This window comes from Pecten maximus, chromosome 3 (assembly GCF_902652985.1).
Source record: "Pecten maximus chromosome 3, xPecMax1.1, whole genome shotgun sequence".
In the NCBI taxonomy this organism is placed as follows: Eukaryota; Metazoa; Mollusca; class Bivalvia; order Pectinida; family Pectinidae; genus Pecten; species Pecten maximus.
Genome location: NC_047017.1, coordinates 24,179,810 through 24,200,160, shown reverse-complemented (window position 1 = coordinate 24,200,160; position 20,351 = coordinate 24,179,810). Strand labels below are relative to the sequence as shown.

Genomic DNA, 20,351 nt, shown 5'->3' with positions numbered 1-20,351 from the left:
TTGAGAAGAAGTTGTTTGAAGATTATAGCCTATTTGACCCATGTGACCTTGAATGAAGGTCAAGGTCATTTATTTTAACAAACTTTGTAGCCCTTCACCCCAGCATGCTACAGGCCCAAAATAAAGTCCCTGGGCCTCTTGGTTATTGAGAAGAAGTTGTTTAAATGAAAAAGTTGATGCCGGACGGCCGGACAGACGGCCAGACGGACGGACGTACGGACGACGGACGCCGCACCACGGCATAAGCTCACTTGCCCTTTGGGCAGGTGAGCTAAAAACAGTGTCATGTAGATACCAACACAAAACTGGGTCATGTAGTTACCAACACAAAACAGGGTCATGTAGTTACCAACACAAAACAGGGTCATGTAGTTACCAATACATAACAGGGTTGAATAATTACCAACACAAAACAGGGTCATTTCAAGGTTTATTTTGATCTACTTACCAGTTTCATAATGTCTTTACACATACAGCTTCAATCACAATTAAAAATCAAACAATACACTGGCAACACAACATCAGCGATAAAAAAAGGATGTAATCTAGGTCCCTATTGAGTCCCTTTCTGTCAACCAGTCAACACAATAACACCAGGTACAGTTTGACATGTAAGAATTATACTGTCTTCAGACAAAACTAATCATGATTAATTTCTCCCACATTAATAAATATTTACAGATAAATCTGATATATATATATATATATATATAAATATATAGGGTCTAGTAAGTAATAACGACGGTATAAACCAATATAGGTACTGGATCCTGTATATATAAATATATATATATAAAGAGATTATAAAATTAGTTAAACCAACATGGGTCAATATTGGATGGAATACTACAGTAAACTCAATATACACTGTTAAGTGTTAATGCCAATTTATAAAGAAAATAACCTAATTAAAAAAAAAAAGACATTTAAAATGGAAGTCGTATTTTAATATATTTAATTTATTCTGACTTCAAAATCTGAATAATATCAACTTTACAAGATCCTATGACTTGTACTGGTTATTATATACTTCAAAGACTATATTATATATTATGTATATGAATATACAAGGTATACAGATAATAATAGTGGGAAAACACACTTGTCAAGTCAACATCCTGTTTTAAGAAAATCCAATGAACACATATCTAAAGCACTGTTCTATACCGATAAAAATGGCATAATACAACAGTTTAACTCTAAGTGTAAACTTATCACATTAAGTGAGATGTATTTTTGCATCAAATCTTTTTGTAAGCATTTCATAAATATAGAAATCTAATAAATATCAGATAACTTACACAAATTATAAATATTAATTACTGTTTCACAAGATGAAATGTTTATCAATAATTACAATTGTGCCCAAAGTGGTCCTGGTTGTCAACGGGCTGTTAAACAACATCCAGCAAACAGGTACATATATGTAAGTACAATGTGGATAAGAAACCACTAATTTGATTTGATTTACAGCATCATGATACAGTAGGTTGAATGTCAGAATATATCAATTGTAAATAATTCACATTTTACAGAATTTGTTCATATGTAGATGGAATGTTTTGTTTAACATTGTAATTTGAACATATTTTTATCAAGTGTTAGCAATTTGAACATATTTATTTAAACATCTGGGCTTATACCCCATAAAATACGGTATAATATGACATGCTATGACTAAAACAGCTGTTTTAGGTAATCAAAAAGGCATTATATGGAGTTACAGTATATATGATGGCCATTCTGTTTATTTTTTGTGACGGATTATTCTGCTTTCTATGTAAGCGATTAATTATCACTGTAATATCAGAATCGCATACACCCTGTCACATTTAGTGTGTATGATAACAGATAGAAAGTATAACAGGCATGACATTCTCTTTGACAAAGGTTATAATAAAGTTGTCTTTTCATTTAAGATATTATGCATTTGTATATTATACAAAATATTTATTTTTCAGATAAGAAATATTGCTTTTCTTTAAACATGTAATTTCAAAATTATAGAATGATTCTGATGATTTTTCAGCGTAAAGAAAAATATCTATTAATATAATTAACAAAAATACCACCCTACCAACAATCATCTTTTCCTCCAACAAACAATGCGTAATTTCAATAAGCACTTATGATAAATTATATATTATGCATTTGTTCAGTTAAACAGGTATTCTGTTCTAACATAAACAAAACCAGATCCGAGCCAATTTATAATCACTAGAAGCACCTCCCAATGAACCCATTCTCACACCCACAACCCCACCAACCTTACATAATGAATACCCAACCATCCCAACTGAACCCCATCAATCAATAAGATTATATAAAACCATTGCCACGTGACATTATCCCCAACCAATGTGTAGTTAATACCAAAAACAACCCCCAACCAATTCAGAATTACCAAGGACACGTCTTTATCCCCTCAATGTATTATCAGTAAATTTTTGTTTGTTTGTTTTTGTTTAACGTCCTATTAACAGCCAGGGTTATTTAAGGACGTGCCTGGTTTAGGAGGTGGAGGAAAGCCAGAGTACCGGCCTACAATCAGTACCTGGCAACTGCCCCACGTAGGTTTTGAACTTGCAACCCAGAGGTGGAGGGCTAGTGATAAAGTGTCGGGACACCTTAACCACTCGGCCACTCTTATTAAAGGTCAATCCCCTCTCATTAATATTATGGTAAAAGCAGCTCCTTTTTTGGTACATATTGATATCATTAAACCGCTAATTCAATAACAATATCAGATTTACATGTCCATAGAACAGACCTGGTGTAAACGAAGATTCTTCGGATCAATAAATCACAGCAGTACTATATTATAATCATGATTATATAATGATATGTAAATACTTATACTACTACTGCATATTGTAATTACTAGTATTGGTAAATTATGACAGAAATATGTACACTGTCTGGTGTATACATCATAGACTGTTAATGACAAAATGTGACCCGTAAATCTTTTTGGCTAGAACTCAAAAATATGGTTTTGGCAAGTCTGATAATAGCCTACATAAATTCTGCATGTTAAATTTGATCCATTTTACTTAATATTTTAGACTTATTATCCATAGTTATTTTAAAAAGAAGTACAAGATGATGTAAATTTTTTGTGATTTCAAGTACCTAGCTCTAAATGCATGAGATGAACACATAAGATCGTATCTAAAGCAAATATAACAAACGGAAATATGAGGGAATCAAACAAAAACAATATCAAACTTTTGCTGTAAGAAATTCTGCAACAGACTGTTGACACATCAAATTCCTCGGTCAGTAAAAACACTTCAAATACAGACCTCAGTCAGGAGAAACACTTCAAATACAGGCCTCAGTAAGTAGAAACACTTCAAATACAGACCTCAGTCAGTAGAAACACTTCAAATACAGACCTCAGTCAGTAGAAACACTTCAAATACAGACCTCAGTCTGACAGTAAAAACACTTCAAATACAGACCTCAGTCAGTAGAAACATTTCAAATACAGACCTCAGTAAGTAGAAACACTTCAAATACAGGGATACTGGAACAATTACGACTAGATTCTCAATTACTGAGGTCATCATCAGCATTTTCTATAGGAAATCATACACCTACATTAGAATCAAGGTGACAAACTCCACCGCATTTAAAGCATACAGGAACATTGAAATAGGCAGCAGATTATTTTAACCATAATAAAATAATGCAGAAAAACAAAAACATAAATGCCAGTAGTTTGAGCAAATAATGTAGAATGGCAGAGTTCTTTATATAATGTAAATAAAAGTATATATTTTCCATGTAAATGCAAATGAATTAATTTTCAAATTCATTCATGTATATCAGTCACTAAAAATATAAATCCATTTTTAAATTTCCCAATTAAAACTTACATCTTATGATTGCAAAATTGGGAATCTGCATAATTATGAATCGCAATAATTAGAAACATCATGCTGAAGATGTGTTAGATGTATATTAGTTTTGAAACAAATTTTTATTACAATAAATCTATGTTAGTTTAATTATCAAAAATAATTCATAAAACTATGACAAAAGTGCCCAAGCCAAGAGTCATCAGTTTGATCCTGAAACACCTGTCAAATACTTTCATATCAATGAATGTTTGTTGGATAAGGAAATATTTCACTCACACACAATATCATGCAAAATAGAAAATTATCTTTAAAATTGCAATGCATGAACAACATGGATTTCCAGAATTAAAATGAACAGGTCTTTGGGCCTTAACAGAACATGATATGAAATATGACTACTGCTGGCAAGAACAAAATATAAAATGTCTGATGTCCTTTAATGAGAGGCCCAGTTAGGTCTACATCACTATAACCTGGATATTTCAATGAAAATGGCTTATATTCTTTTTAATAATATTTATTACTTATTTTTCCTAATTTGGAAATTGTCTCTTCGCACTATGGGGACAACAACCTTTCACAAAAAAGGGAAATAACTCTGCCAAATGATTAATTACCTGGTAATAGATACCGAAACTAAAAAGTGTATATGCTTCACTGAACTTTAAGCAGTAGTCCTGAGAAACTTATGGTAACAGGCTAACAGAAATGTTACACCCCTACATGACTGCATCACATTATTTGATAAATCTAAAATTGTCATGTCCTAAATATGGTCCCTGCCAAGTTTAGTAGAAATTCATAGATTTGTTCAGGAGAAATACTTGATCAAACCAAAGTGATAACAAATGTATGATAATGCCGAATGAAGCAGATGATAAAAGGTCACGTTAAAATCTCTGTGACCTTTACAGATTTTCTGTTGTATCAACACTTGATTAACACTTGATTAGTATACTTAAATATATGTACGTTTTACAAACGAGAAAATGATAAACAAAACTGGCAGTATACACCAGTCCTACAGAAATCTCATTACATGAAATTAGCATTTGTACAGTTACTATGACGACATACGATAAACAGGTGATTACATTATCAGACTCGTGCTCTAATCTTTCTCACACTCCATTTCTAACAGGAGGTCATCTCCCTCCAACTTCATGTTGAGTTCTGCAGCCACACTTTTCACTACACCATCAGCAGGTGCATTGACTACCATTTCCATCTTCATGGCTGAGAGGACAACAATGGGGTCGCCCTTGGATATCTTGTCTCCCTCCTTGACCTTCACTTCAAGGACAGTCCCTGGCATGGGCGCTCCGATGGAGCCCTTTACTCCCTTCTTGGCCTTAGGATGGACACTTAGCTCCTTCAAGAAACAAATTATTTTTTAAATCTCAGAATAAATCAACTAGAAGCTATATGGCCATTCTGTGTTGGTCTATCTGACGACATTTCACAGCAAAATAGACAGACATTACAACTCTTCTAGGAAACACTAACTTGTTTCTGGTATTAAAACTGTAAGGGGATCACAGATAGGTGGTAGTAAAGTTGCTAGATCATTAATTAAGAATTACTGGAAAAAGTAGCAATATCCTTGTCTATTGATGATTTATTGTGAGAGTGTGGATGTATATATGTGTCATGTATGGTCATACCCAGCTTGTAATAATTAGGATGACAAAGATTACCATATATAATCATCAAGTGTAGGTATACTTCAGGACTGAACATCATGATGAAGGCATATATGGTAGCAGTAACAAAGATTCTGAATATGTTAATATATAGCATGTACATGTGAAAATGTGAGAAAGAAGTGTTAAATCTCTTTGAAAAAAAATCCAACAAAATGACAAATATAAGATTTTTTTTACCTTTGTTGCCTCATTATCTGTAATAATGACAGAACGCAATTGTCCATTCAGCTCAAAGAACACCTCTCTTTGGCCAAATTTGTTGAGATCTCCGACAGCTAGAGTCTTAATGGACAAGGTCTTGCCTTTCTCTATGTCAACCTGTCATAAATAATCATAGCATCAGGAACAACTATACCTTTAAATTACAAGGGTTCCAGTCAAAATATACAAATAATTCTCTGAATCTATCTCCCACAGGAAATGATTGGAACACTATTTGATACACCAACTAAACACTTGACAACGCCCAAGGGCTTAAATATACAAATCTTCTCTGCAACGTTTGTTTATGTAATTGCAAAATGAAGACTCGCTGTTTAGCTTTTAGACAAAACATGTGACTGATCGTTATGGTGATATGTCCTTTGAAAATTACAAAAGCCCTAAACCAAACCAAAGTCTGTCAAAAAATGACCTAGATACTACATTTGCACTATATGTATGGAGATAAGGCCCATTGGATTTTAAAGATGACTACCCTACAGTACTTGTTCATCCTTTTCTTAGAAAACTGATATAACTTGATGATGTCTAATGAAATATGAAATACAACTCATAAAATATTGCACTTTAAAACAGACATTTATATATTTAATATAACTCTTGCTAACACTGTCTTTAAGACTATTCTATCATACGAAAATCACAGATTTCTCAATGCCAAAATATTCTATGGGCAAACCTCAGTCCCATTCTATGTCTATTTTTCTTCTTTCAACTGTTTAAACTGGAAACCCATAAGCAGTCTAAACAAGATATTGTAGACTGAGCAGTATAAACAAGATATTGTAGACTGAGCAGTATAAACAAGATATTGTAGACAGAAACATATAGGTAAAAGCAAATACACGCCTCTCCATCCACCAAAGTTTGTGGAACATAATAATCTTACCACTGATCGGATGATACAGGCAAAGCCTATTAACAAGTTATAGAGTTTATAATGTATGATCAAACACTTTCTCTGTAAGATATCCTAAAGTAATGTACCTCTATTTCCTGTGCCATCTTGGGACCAACAAGGAACATTTTGGTGTCCAGACAATCCACAGGGCCATATCTATTGCGGAACTCGAGGAAATCATCTGTGACTTTAGGGTAAAGAGCAGAACTGATCACATCAACATCTCGTATAGCATAGCCATGTTTCTCCACCAAACTTGTCTTAAGGTCATCAAAGTTAATAGGAGATAATGACTCCCCAGGTCTGTGTTCAATCCTCTCCTTGTCCTTCAGGATCTGATAGAGCAAATTCAAGGTCAGTCAAGGTTATTAAAGTTTTAATGACATGTATGTTACTTTTTAAGAGAATATCAAAAAAATATTACCTTCAGCAGTTTTTCTATGGGTTTAATACAAACTAGAAATATGTTTGTAATACATGTATTCCCCAGCTCCTTCTTTTTCAATTTGACTGCACAGCATTGATGTCTGGTCCCCAAAAACTTCCAACATATTAGCGTCCTAGTAAATTACTACTAAGGAGTGCATGAAAAACATGACAGCAATAGAAATGTATCCTCTTAAGATTTATATTTAGAAAAGGAGGATTGTAACAATACCTTTGTTCTCAGTGGCTCAGGGTATCCACCAGGAGGGGCACCTAGGTAACCCTGGAAGTACTCGACGACGGAGACAGGGAAAGACAACTCATCAGCTTTCTCCTCCACCATCTCTCCAGTGAGTTTGTTCTGGACCATGAACTGTGCAAGATCTCCGACCACTTTGGAGGATGGTGTAACCTATATACAGAAACGTAATGTTGATGTCAAGCTTTGTATTTAAGCATACAATTGTACATATATCTAAAAAATTACACCTCATACTTATGTCAGTACTATATACCAAAATAATTATTATCATTTAATTACTCTAAATACACTTTTATTGTGTAAAAATTATTATACAAAATTAAGTGGCTGAAACATTCATTTACATGGAAATTTTAACATACACAACCATTGTTATACCAACTAACCAAACACATAGTTCTTATTGAAAAAAAGTTCGATGTGAAATCATTTTTTAGCACCTGAGGGTTACAGTTGTCATGATGATTAGGGCGAATTTCCTTAAAGCACCAGTGTGTGTATTTTCAGAAGCCTATATATATTAAAACACTGTAGTCATGTTGATTCTAGTATATTGTCATAAGCCTATAGGTATAAAGTAGTCATGATGATTACAGTAAATTTCCTTAAAGCACAAGTGTGTGTATTTTCAGAAGCCTATAGATATCAAAACATTGCAGTCATGTTGATTCGAGTATATTGTCATAAGCCTATAGGTATAAAGTAGTCATGATGATTAGGGCGAATTTCCTTAAAGCACAAGAGTGTGTATTTTCAGAAGCCTACAGATATTAAGTACAGTAGTCGTCATGATGATGGCAAATTTCCTTAAATCAGAAATGTGTGTATATTCAGCTGCCAATAGATAATGCCTACCTTGGGGATATCTCCCATCAATCTGTTAGCCACAGAGTAGGTTTTCTTGACTTCTTCAAACTGGTCAGCCAGACCAAGACTATAAGACTGGAACTGTAGATTGGTGTACTGGCCCCCTGAACAGACACACACATTTAGTTATAGGAATTGCAGTTGTTGAAAGTTTATGGGGTTTAATATTTTGTGGTTGTTCGAGTTGGACCTAGTTCACAGGTATTAGATTTTGTACAACCACGCCTTGTAAACATTCTAAATACTTCTATACATTTGTTTGTACACAAAATATATATAAATATTTGCTAAGTATTCGTTTTCATGCTGTATGAAATTAATGACCACAAATATAGCTAAATGAAATCCCCTGCAAATATTACCAACTGTAGTTTTTAATTGTATCATCCTATACCAGGTAGTCTGGAGAAACCAAAGCTTTATCCCTATACACATACCTGAGATTTTCTGTGACTCTGTATACTCTACTTACCTGGAATTTCATTATTGTAGATGTCAGAATTTCCACTCTTCATTGTAACACAGCATTCAAATGGAGCATACAAGTTCCTGGTTTGTTCCCAGTAAGCAGAGTAATTTGACACATCAGACAGACTGATACCTTCATATAAAACAAAACACAGGTGAACAGCCACAAGATGAAAAATAATTATAACAATATTTTCCATTTGAAGGGGAAACAATCATGTCAGCTTTCTAAAAGATTGCATCCTTTTATCTTTACTTTTAATTCCAAGCCTCAAACTTCAGCAATAAAAACATTTTCTCATCAACACCTGCCATATATACTTTTGAAATTGTGTCTTGAAATATAACAAAACCTATATCAGATACCGTATATCAGGTTTTTTTAGCGAGTGTCTAATTTTCGCTATTTTCGCGACCAGACTCGGTCGCGAATTGTAAGATATCGCTAAAATTGGTCACATTTTACAGTAAGAGTTAGCTCCCTTGTAGGGGTGTTGTCATGAACCGATCACCGGTTTATATTACACATGCCGTATACAGATGTGCTTAATTGACTGTGACTCGACTGAACTGTTTTATTCAATAACAAGAGATCCCAGAGGGATCTTGGCGCCCACCATTGAATGATCTTCATAGGTTCCATGTCAGATTGATCTTTTCTCTACTTTTCCCTTCTTCTAAGTCTTACTAACCCTAATCTGTGTAAATACAGAAACAGCCCTCTATAGCTAGTACTTTTCAAACAAGGGGAAACTATATATAAAATTTAAGATTTAGCAATAATGGCTGTCTGTCGACCATGTTTTTGGATTGGTCCCAATATGCAAAACTAGGCACTGAGGGGAACCTACATATGAAATTTGAGAAAGATCCCTCGAGTGCTTTCTGAGAAATAGCGATAACAAACTTCAATTGTCAAAATCCAAGATGGCTGCCTGTCGGCCATGTTGTTTTCTGATTAGTTTCAAAATGCAATATGCATAACTATGCACCAAGGGGAACCTACATATGAAATTTGAGAAAGATCCCTTCAGTACTTTCTGAGAAATAGCGATAACAAACTTCAATTGTCAATATCCAAGATGGCTACCTGTCGGCCATGTTGTTTTCTGATTGGTCTCAAAATGCAATATGCATAACAAGGCACTGAGGGGAACATATGTATGAAATTTGAGAAAGATCCCTTCATTACTTTCTGAGAAATAGCGATAACAAACTTCAATTGTCAAAATCCAAGATGGCTGCCTGTCGGCCATGTTGTTATCCGATTGGTCTCAAAATGCAATATGCATAACTAGGCAACAAGAGGAACATACGTATGAAATTTGAGAAAGATCCCTTCATCACTTTCTGAGAAATAGCGATAACAAACTTTAATTGTCAAAATCCAAGATGGCTGCCTGTCGGCCATGTTGTTTTCCGATTGGTCTCAAAATGCAATATGCATAACTAGGCACCAAGAGGAACCTACATATGAAATTTGAGAAAGATTCCTTCAGTACTTTCTGAGAAATAGCGATAACAAACTTCAATTGTCAAAATCCAAGATGGCTGCCTGTCGGCCATGTTGTTTTCCGATTGGTCTCAAAATGCAATACGCATAACTAAGCACCAAGGGGAACCTACATATGAAATTTGAGAAAGATCCCTTCAGCACTTTTTGAGAAATAGCGATAACAAACTTCAATTGTCAAAATCCAAGACGGCTGCCTGTCGGCCATGTTGTTTTCCGATTGGTCTCAAAATGCAATATGCATAACTAAGCACCAAGTGGAACCTACATATGAAATTTGAGAGTGATCCCTTCAGTACTTTCTGAGAAATAGCAATAACAAACTTCAATTGTCAAAATCCAAGATGGCTGCCTGTCGGCCATGTTGTTTTCCGATTGGTCTCAAAATGCAATATGCAAAACTAGGCACCAAAAGGAACCTACATATGAAATTTGAGAAAGATCCCTTCAGTACTTTCTGAGAAATAGCGATAACAAACTTCAATTGTCAAAATCCAAGATGGCTGCCTGTCGGCCATGTTGTTTTCTGATTGGTCTAAAAATGCAATATGCATAACTAGGCACCAAGAAGAACCTACATATGAAATTTGAGAAAGATCCCTTCATCACTTTCTGAGAAATAGCGATAACAAACTTCAATTGTCAAAATCCAAGATGGCTGCCTGTCGGCCATGTTGTTTTCCGATTGGTCTCAAAATGCAATATGCATAACTAGGCACTAAAGGGAACCTACATATGAAATTTGAGAAAGATCCCTTCAGCACTTTCTGAGAAATAGCGATAACAAACTTCAATTGTCAAAATCCAAGATGGCTGCCTGTCGGCCATGTTGTTTTCCGATTGGTCTCAAAATGCAATATGCATAACTAGGCACCAAGGGGAACCTACATATGAAATTTGAGAAAGATCCCTTCAGCACTTTTTGAGAAATAGCGATAACAAACTTCAATTGTCAAAATCCAAGACGGCTGCCTGTCGGCCATGTTGTTTTCCGATTGGTCTCAAAATGCAATATGCATAACTAAGCACCAAGTGGAACCTACATATGAAATTTGAGAGTGATCCCTTCAGTACTTTCTGAGAAATAGCAATAACAAACTTCAATTGTCAAAATCCAAGATGGCTGCCTGTCGGCCATGTTGTTTTCCGATTGGTCTCAAAATGCAATATGCATAACTAGGCACCAAGGGGAACCTACATATGAAATTTGAGAAAGATCCCTTCAGCACTTTCTGAGAAATAGCGATAACAAACTTCAATTGTCAAAATCCAAGATGGCTGCCTGTCGGCCATGTTGTTTTCTGATTGGTCTCAAAATGCAATATGCATAACTAGGCACCAAGGGGAACCTACATATGAAATTTGAGAAAGATCCCTTCAGCACTTTCTGAGAAATAGCGATAACAAACTTCAATTGTCAAAATCCAAGATGGCTGCCTGTCGGCCATGTTGTTTTCCGATTGGTCTCAAAATGCAATATGCATAACTAGGCACCAAGGGGAACCTACATATGACATTTGAGAAAGATCCGTTCAGTACTTTCTGAGGATTAGCGATAACAAGAATTGTTTACGGACGGACGGACGGACGGACGACGGACCACGGACGCAGGGCGATTTGAATAGCCCACCATCTGATGATGGTGGGCTAAAAATGTACTCACAGTTGACCATATGTTTTGTCCTTTGTATAGAACTATTTGAAATCATAACGAGAGTGGCATTGCCAAGTGAAACATGGCCATGCTACGAATTGTAACCGGTACACGGAAGGACAAAGAAAATCCGGTCAGGGACAGACCTCAGTTTGCTGAAGCAAACAAACGTGTGGATAAATCATTATTGATGTACTTCTTCGTTTTTGTTGTATATGAAACATATATACGCTAAAATTTTAATTACACGTTGTGAAAACGCTAAAAATGAAATACGCTAAAAATAAAACGTGTCATTTTGTACAGAAAATGCGAAATTTGGCATACGCTAAAAAACCCGATATACGGTAGTTTATAGCATTAACAGAGATAGCTAATAAATGCAATATCTGATTTCATTAGGTGAGTGAATGCTGCTGTACCTGTGTCTAACTTTGTTCTCTCTAGGGCAGCTACCAAGGCACCCATGCTAGGCTGGGATGTCATTCCTGACATGGAGTCCACCGCTACATCTACTACGTCTGCTCCGGCCTGGGCACAAGCCAACATGGACGCAACGCCAGCTCCAGCTGTGTCATGTGTGTGGACATGGATGGGAATATCAGGGAAACGTTCTCGCAGTGCTCCAATCAGCATGGTTGCTGCCTGAGGCTTCAGTAGACCGGCCATGTCCTGGACATACAATTCTATAATGTCATATCATTGCCATTTCATAAACTTTCAGCACGCATATATGAAGAAGCAGAGATTTCTCAGATGTAAACAAAATCCTAACTCCAACTCAAAATCGATAAAACGAGGGGCAAAATACGCATAATATCAAGAATTGTGCAGTGACCGTTTGAAAAGAACAAGGAAAATAAAAAAAAAGGGTAGGTATTTTCTTTGTTTTTGACAACCCCTGCAATGTAAATCTAGGTCAAAATTTTAAATCTAGGTCAAATTTGTAAATCTAAGTCAAATTTGTAAATCTAGGTCAAATGAGACATGTCACATCCTCATAATGAGGACTAGGGTTTTGACAACAGAACCACTTGGCATATATTTGAGCAGCGAACATGCCGGACCTAAGATGTTGAATTCAGGATATGCCTATCCACTGTTGTAAAAATTTATCATAAATTGGCTCCACTATAAGACTTGATACAGATTTATCTTTAGTATAATGGATGACCTTGGTTTTTGTACTGACCTTAACACCAAGGATGTGTGTACCAGCCTTGACAAGTTGGTCTGCCATGTCCAGGTAGTATTGGAGGTTGTACTTGGATTTGCTGGGGTCGGATACATCACCAGTATAGGACATGGAGGCTTCTATTACTCCACCTAAAAATAGACAACAACCTCAACTTCCAAACAGGTGTCATATAACGAGACACTTCACCTATACAATTTGTCACCAGATCCGTAGGATCTAATTCATTATAGCTATATGGTGATCTGTTAGCAGTCAGGTATGATGGAACTATTATTGTCAAACACTTTTTAACAATAGGGTTCAAAAGGTGATTAGGCTAATCACAGTTTAACAAGAATTTCAAAATCCAGATAAAATTATTTCTGGAAAAGTTAACCTGACAATCTTTTATAAGGCTATAACATTCATCAGTCTCTTCCTGTCTGCCTATTTTACAGAATACACAAACTCAGGTTTTTAATTAAGGAGAAATGAGTTTTCACAAATCAAGTTATTAAGCTAATCAATTTTTGAACAACTGCGCCCTGGTGAATGCTCAAATAGATAATGTGCAATGTGTAATGAATTAAAGTTTTGTAGATCTAAAGTTATTGTCCTACGATGACTTGAGGATAGAGATTAAACTTTTCTGTTTCAAAACTGATTATATGGTGTTTAAGGAATGGATAGGTATTGGGCTCATGTTTTACAAGTGACTTCAATGGTCAGATGAAATTTGTTCTGGATCATATAAAAGAGAAATTTTGCATGTAGGTATGGGTCGAAATGAAACACCCAAATATATATGCCTACTTCTTGAAAGGAACAAGATCTTGTGTATTCAAAAGCAATTTTGACCACAAGCTTAATAAGGTTTGTTTGCTGGGTTAATTGTCCAGCCAGGGATAGCTTTAGTAGGATCTGATCATCAGAGTCAAGTATCTATGGATTTATGCAACCTCATTGGTTTGAATGACCACTACATAAATATCTTGTAAGGTACTCTAGATGACTTAGTTTCACAGACATTTGTACACGAAAAGTGAACAAGCATGTCCCCTAGTGGCCCCCACTGAAAATAGTACCAGTGACCTTGACCTTAACCCAAAAACCCTGAAACTTAAAATTGACCTGTAGACACTTGTACCAAAGTTACATACCAGCTTTCACCAACATATCTTGAAGCATGGCTAAGAAAAGTGCGGAAAAATACATGGACAGATGGACAGACATATGGACAGACAAGGAGGAAACCTATAGTCCCCCCGGGTTTCACTATCATGATGGAGAAAACTTAATCTGTGTGGATGTAGACTGTTATAAATCATACTAACCAGCCTTGCCAACAGCCTCCATCCCAACAATTATGTTTGGCATGTAGTTAAGGGAATCAAAGATCCTGAAGATATCCATTCCATGTTGTACAGCCAAGTCACAGAATCTAAATGGAAAAGAATGAAAAATAGTGAGAATGGATTCCTTCCAATGCTCAGTTACACTGACATGTTACTTGTTTATCTATTTCATTTCCCAATCAGCCAGGATAAATTTGGGGCAGGGTCTCTTCGTTGTAGCTGGTGGCTACCTCACTTAACAATATACAAGAGGCCAGTTGCATGCTATTGAGAGCAATTTGGGCAAAGTGTCTTGCCCAAGGTCAAAGTCATTACAACATGTTATGATCTGTGATCACCGCTTGTATTGCTAACAAATGCAAATTTGTCCACAGCAGGGATCACGGCACATCTTGGATCTTTACTTCTGAGGCTGCATCAGTCTTAAGGCTGATATGACAGCTATAATGGCTGCCAGCATGTATCAATTTATTACCACACATGGTCAACCATACTATAGTCTAGTGTTTATTATTTATATACTGTTATCACTTAGTTTATGAACTGATCTTTGTGCACTTATCAGTGATAACATTATTTTTGTGTCACTTTCACCAATGTTGAGCGAAGACATCAATACTAAACATATGAGTACATGTATTGTACTTAATATTTTAGAAGTAAAGACCATTGGATATTTCTTCTGCATATGAAATCCGTCTCCATTTGGTATTACTATATATCTAGTAGACTACTAGTTGATATAAATCTTTTGTAATAACACTATCTGTTTGGCCTTATGAGTAATTACAGGATGAGGATCACCTACTTGTATACCACATTATCAGGATAGTTGGTATAACCCACAGCGTTCGCCCCACGAAGTAACATCTGGAACGGCACATTGGGGATCAACGTTCGCAGGGTTGCCAGTCGGTCCCATGGGCATTCATGGAGAAATCTCATGGCTACATCAAACGTGGCACCTGAAATGTATGGAGATTGGTAGTTGTCATAAATACACTTGTACCTAAAACAAGTAGTCAGAGATGTATCAAACATGACATATGGACGGGTTGGCAATGCATCCAGTAGTTATTATTTATCTAAATATGAAATTTTACTGGATTGCATCCAATATAACAGGAAAGTCTGGTAGAAAAGATGTAAATGCAGTTCATGGCTCATTCTAGTTTTATCGCAAACCTCAGTTACAGTAAATGCAGTTCTCGGCTGATTCTAGTTTTATCGCAAAAGTCAGTTACAGTAGATGCAGTATATAGCTAATTCTAGTTTTATCATAAAAGTCAGTTACAGTAAATGACAACAATTAAGATTTACTATACTCTAAATTACCTGATTACTGGGCCAAAATAATGACTACATATATTCTTATAGAAAAGTTATTTGATAAGTGAAATACTTGGAAGATATTTCACTGTTAGACTCACCTCCCCAGTTCTCACAACTGTAAAGGTTGTGTAATCGATGAGAAACGTATGGGGATATCCTCTTGAGGTCATGAGTTCTAACCCTTGTTGCCAACAGAGACTGATGAGCATCTCTGAAGGTCGTATCCATAAGCAACAGACCTTCATGCTGCCTGACCTTTTTAGCGAATCCCTCAGGGCCTTCATTCAGAATAACATCTCTCCATCCTGCAGGTGGTGACTTCACTGTTAAAGAGAATGTAAAACTGTAATACAAGATATTAAATCAGAATCCCCTATACCATTGATACATTAAACTAGAAATCTATAAATTGTCAGTAAACTTGAAATACACCAATCTGTCTTCTCATGGATACATTTAGCTTGCCACGTACAGCAATAAATCCTGCAATAGTTCTATCAGAGTATGATGTAACAACACAATCTCCATGCCTTGATAACGCTGTAAACCAGAGAATAACTATATCAAAAAAATGTAATACATGTATGTTATATACATATGGTACACATGTATTGTCTGGTTAAATGATTTTTGACAAAGTTAAAAAAAAAAAGCGATTACCCTCAACAAAACATAGAAAGAGAAAGAAAATATAATATTCGTAACGGCTTTGTATTTTTAATCAATATATTTTACAACACACCCACAGATTGTTTTTATTGACATTAATAATTAATGATTCAGATTTTAGACTTTAACAAAAAGGCTTGATGGGCCTGTATCACACACCTGGCATTAATCCGAGAAGTGGATTTAAGGTGAAACATCTAAACATCTTTCACTTTAATGACCTTAACAAATATTAAGGTCATTCTTTTGAATATCAATGCCCAAGGTTGGCAGCCATTCATACCAGCATATCACTGGCCAATTGTCATCACTCTAAGCCTTTTGAGGTTTTCAGAAGAACTTGTTTAATTGTTTAAACAAATTTGATCAAAAGATAAAAATCAATGTCATTCATTTACACAAATCTAGTAAATCTAGTAGCCCTTCATCCTAGCATGTAACCTGCCCATCATAAGGCCTCTTGTCTCTTTGTTATTGAGAAGAACAAAAAATTTTTTTAAGAATATTTGACCACTGTGACCTTGAAAATAGCTCAAGGTAATTAATTAGAACAAATTTGGCAGCACTTCATTCCAACATGCTACCAGATCAATATCAGGTCCCTGGGCCTATTGAATATTAAGAAGATATTGTTTAAAGATTTTAGAACATTTGACCCCCTGACCTTAAATGCAGATCAAGTTCATTCATTTCCACAATCTTGGTAGTCCTTTACCCAGGCATACTGGCAGGCCTAATATCTTGGTTACTGAGGAAAAGTTGTTGCAAATTATTTTTGCATATTTGACCCCTGTGACCTTGAATATTTGTCAAAGATAATTCATTTGAACAAAACATGGTAGCTCTTCATCCCAGCATGCCACAGCTACAGGACCAATATCAGATCTCTTTGCCTTATTATTAAGAAGGTAATTAAGAAGAAGTTGTTTAAAGGAAAAAGTTGACACTAGACTGCCGAAAGACGGATGCAGCACCATAGCATAAACTCACTTGCACTTTGGGCAGGTGTGCTAAACAAGAGGCCCAGAGGGCCTGTATCGCTCACCTGGTTTCATGAGATATGAAACAAGAATGATGCTTAAGCATATTTGTCGCTGGTATTGCTATGTCAATATATATCATAAGCATTTTATATGGGTACATGTACATTGGTTTTATTCTAATACTAAAAATGCCAAAAGGTACATTAATCCATGAAATGAAATTGACTTTTGGCGCGACTCCATAGGGATGCTACCACACAAGTGATATCCATTGCTTAGTTTCAGAGAAGATCCTGTTTAGACCAATTGGCCCCTTTTGATCCTGCCCTCTGCCCCCTGGGGGTCAGCTCCTTCCTTTATACAATTTTGAATCCCTACCCCAATAGGATGCTAATAGTCAAATATGAGCTGTTTCAGAGAAGTTGTTCATATCAATTTAGCCAAATTGACCCCTTTTGACCCAGCCCCTCATCCTCCAGGGGGTTGGCCCCATCATTTGTACAATTTTGAATCCTTAACCAAAGTGAATGCTACCAGTCACATATTAAAGATATCCCCTTTTGGCCCCACCTCTTAGGTCCCCTGGGGTCAGCCCTGTCATTTGTACAATATAGCTATATTTTTGCCTCGCCTCTAGGGGGTCAGAACCACCATTTGTACAACTTTGAATCCCCACCCCATAGTGATACTTCCAGACAAATAGGAGCAATATCCTTTGCTCGGTTTCAGAGAAGAAGTCGCTTATATCAATACAGCCAAATTGACCCCTTTTGACGCCGCCCCTCAGGCCCCTTGGGGGTCAGTCCTGTCATTTGTAAAATTTTGAATCCCTACTCTAGGGGGTTGCTACCAGGCAAATATGAGTGATATCCATTGCTTAGTTTCAAAGAAGAAGTTGTTTATATCAATTTAGCGGAATTGACCCCTTTTGGTCCCGCCCCACAGCCCCCAGGGAGGTAGACCCAACCATTTGTACAATTTTGAAACCCTACCCCAAAGGGATTCTCACAGTCAAAATTGAGCAATATATATTGCTTAGTTTCAGATGAGAAGTTGTTCATATCAATTTAGCCAAATTGACCCCTCTTGGCCCCGCCCCTCAGGCCCCCCGGGGGTCAACCACACCATTTGTACAATTTTGAATCCCCACCCCATAGTGTTGCTACCAGGCAAATATGAGCAATATCGTTTGTTCGGTTTCAGAGAAGAAGTTGTTTTTATAAATATAGCCCAAATGACCACATTTGGCCCCGCCTTTCCGGCCCCTGGGGGTCAGCCCCATCATTTGTACAATTTTGAATCCCCACCCCAAAGTGATGCTACCAGGCAAATATGAGTGATATCCATTGCTCGGTTCCAGAGAAGAAGTCGTTAATATCAATATAGCTATATTGACCCATTTTTTCCTCGCTCCTCAGGCCCCTAGGGGGTCAGCACCACCATTTGTACAATTTTGAGTCCCCACTCCATAGTGATGCTTCCAGACAAATAGGAGCAATATCCCTTGCTCGGTTTCAGGAGGAAGTCGTTTATATAAATATAGCCAAATTGACCCCTTTTGGCCCCGCCCCTCAGGCCCCTGGGGGTCAGCACCACCATTTGTACAATTTTGAATCCCCACCCCATAGTGATACTTCCAGACAAATAGGAGCAATATCCTTTGCTCGGTTTCAGAGAAGAAGTCGTTTATATCAATGTAGCCAAATTGACCCCTTTTGGCCCCGCCCCTCAGGCCCCTGGGGGGTCAGCCCCATCATTTGTACAATTTTGAGTCCCCTACCCATAGGGATGCTTCTGACCAAATTTGGTCAAATTCTGATCAGTGGTTATGAAGAAGAAGTCAATTGTTGACGGACGGACGGACGACAGACGACGGACGACGGACGCCACGGTATGGCATAAGCTCACCTTGGTCCTTCGGACCAGGTGAGCTAAAAACTGAAAATAAGCAGTTCTCTAAAATATTCTGCTATTAGGTATCCGCATTACAGATACATTGTAACATACATCAGTTTTGCAGTATAAAGTAATCACAGTATAGATACAATGTACATGAGTACTGCTATATAAAGTATCCACAGTACGGATACATTGTACATGAGTACTATTGTGTAAGGTATCCACAGTACAGATACATTGTACATGAGTACTGCTGTATAAGGTATCCATGTTACAGATACATTGTACATGAGTACTGCTGTATAAGATATCAACAGTAGGACACATTGTACATGAGTATTGCTGTATAAGGTATCCACAGTACAGATACATTGTAATGTACATGAGTACTGCTGTATAAGGTATCCACAGTACAGATACATTGTAATGTACATGAGTACTGCTGTATAAGGTATCCATGGTACAGATACATTGTACAGGAGTACTGCTGTATAAGGTATCCATGGTACACATACATTGTACACCAGTACTGCTGTATAAGGTATCCACAGTACAGATACATTGTACATGAGTACTGCTGTATAAGGTATCCATGTTACAGATACATTGTACATGAGTAATGTTGTATAAGATATCAACAGTACAGATACATTGTACATGAGTACTGCTGTATAAAGCCCCAGTCACACCGGACCTATGACCAGGTTACGACCTAGTTGCGATCGAAGAAAATCGTAATCGCAGGGAAATCATAGCATGAGCACACGACTAGTCGCAGTGGTCGTGGGTGATCGCACGCGCAAAATCAGTCGCAGCAAGGTCGATGGTCATGTTCAAAACTTCTGACCTGCGATTCTAAATCGCAAGTGGTCGCAGAACGGTCGTACCACCAGTTGCACATGAACGCAGGACCAGTCGTGCATGATCGCGGGCCAAGTAGTCGCAAATTGGTCGTGCTACTGGTCGTGCCACTCTACGATTGGTGGTACCACCGATCGTACGACCTCACAATTGGTCGTACGATCAGTCACGACCTGTCCCGAGTGTTTGC

The 20,351-nt window shown here is 36.8% G+C and overlaps 1 protein-coding gene across 4 annotated transcripts in view; it reads right to left on the bottom strand.

Annotated features, from left to right (window-relative positions):
• Window positions 1-417: 417 nt before the first annotated feature.
• Window positions 418-20,351, bottom strand: part of LOC117323649 (pyruvate carboxylase, mitochondrial-like) — a 47,421-nt gene continuing 27,487 nt past the window's right edge. For all 4 annotated transcript variants that reach the window (XM_033878978.1, XM_033878981.1, XM_033878980.1 and 1 more), the window contains 11 exons: window positions 15,848-16,072; window positions 15,226-15,382; window positions 14,397-14,503; window positions 13,078-13,211; window positions 12,308-12,557; window positions 8,723-8,851; window positions 8,239-8,354; window positions 7,354-7,533; window positions 6,782-7,030; window positions 5,750-5,890; window positions 418-5,238 (listed from right to left, as the gene is read on the bottom strand). In XM_033878978.1, coding sequence (XP_033734869.1) covers window positions 4,978-5,238; window positions 5,750-5,890; window positions 6,782-7,030; window positions 7,354-7,533; window positions 8,239-8,354; window positions 8,723-8,851; window positions 12,308-12,557; window positions 13,078-13,211; window positions 14,397-14,503; window positions 15,226-15,382; window positions 15,848-16,072 — 1,949 coding nt within the window. In that variant the 3' untranslated portion in view covers window positions 418-4,977. The remainder of the gene's footprint in view (window positions 5,239-5,749; window positions 5,891-6,781; window positions 7,031-7,353; window positions 7,534-8,238; window positions 8,355-8,722; window positions 8,852-12,307; window positions 12,558-13,077; window positions 13,212-14,396; window positions 14,504-15,225; window positions 15,383-15,847; window positions 16,073-20,351) is intronic.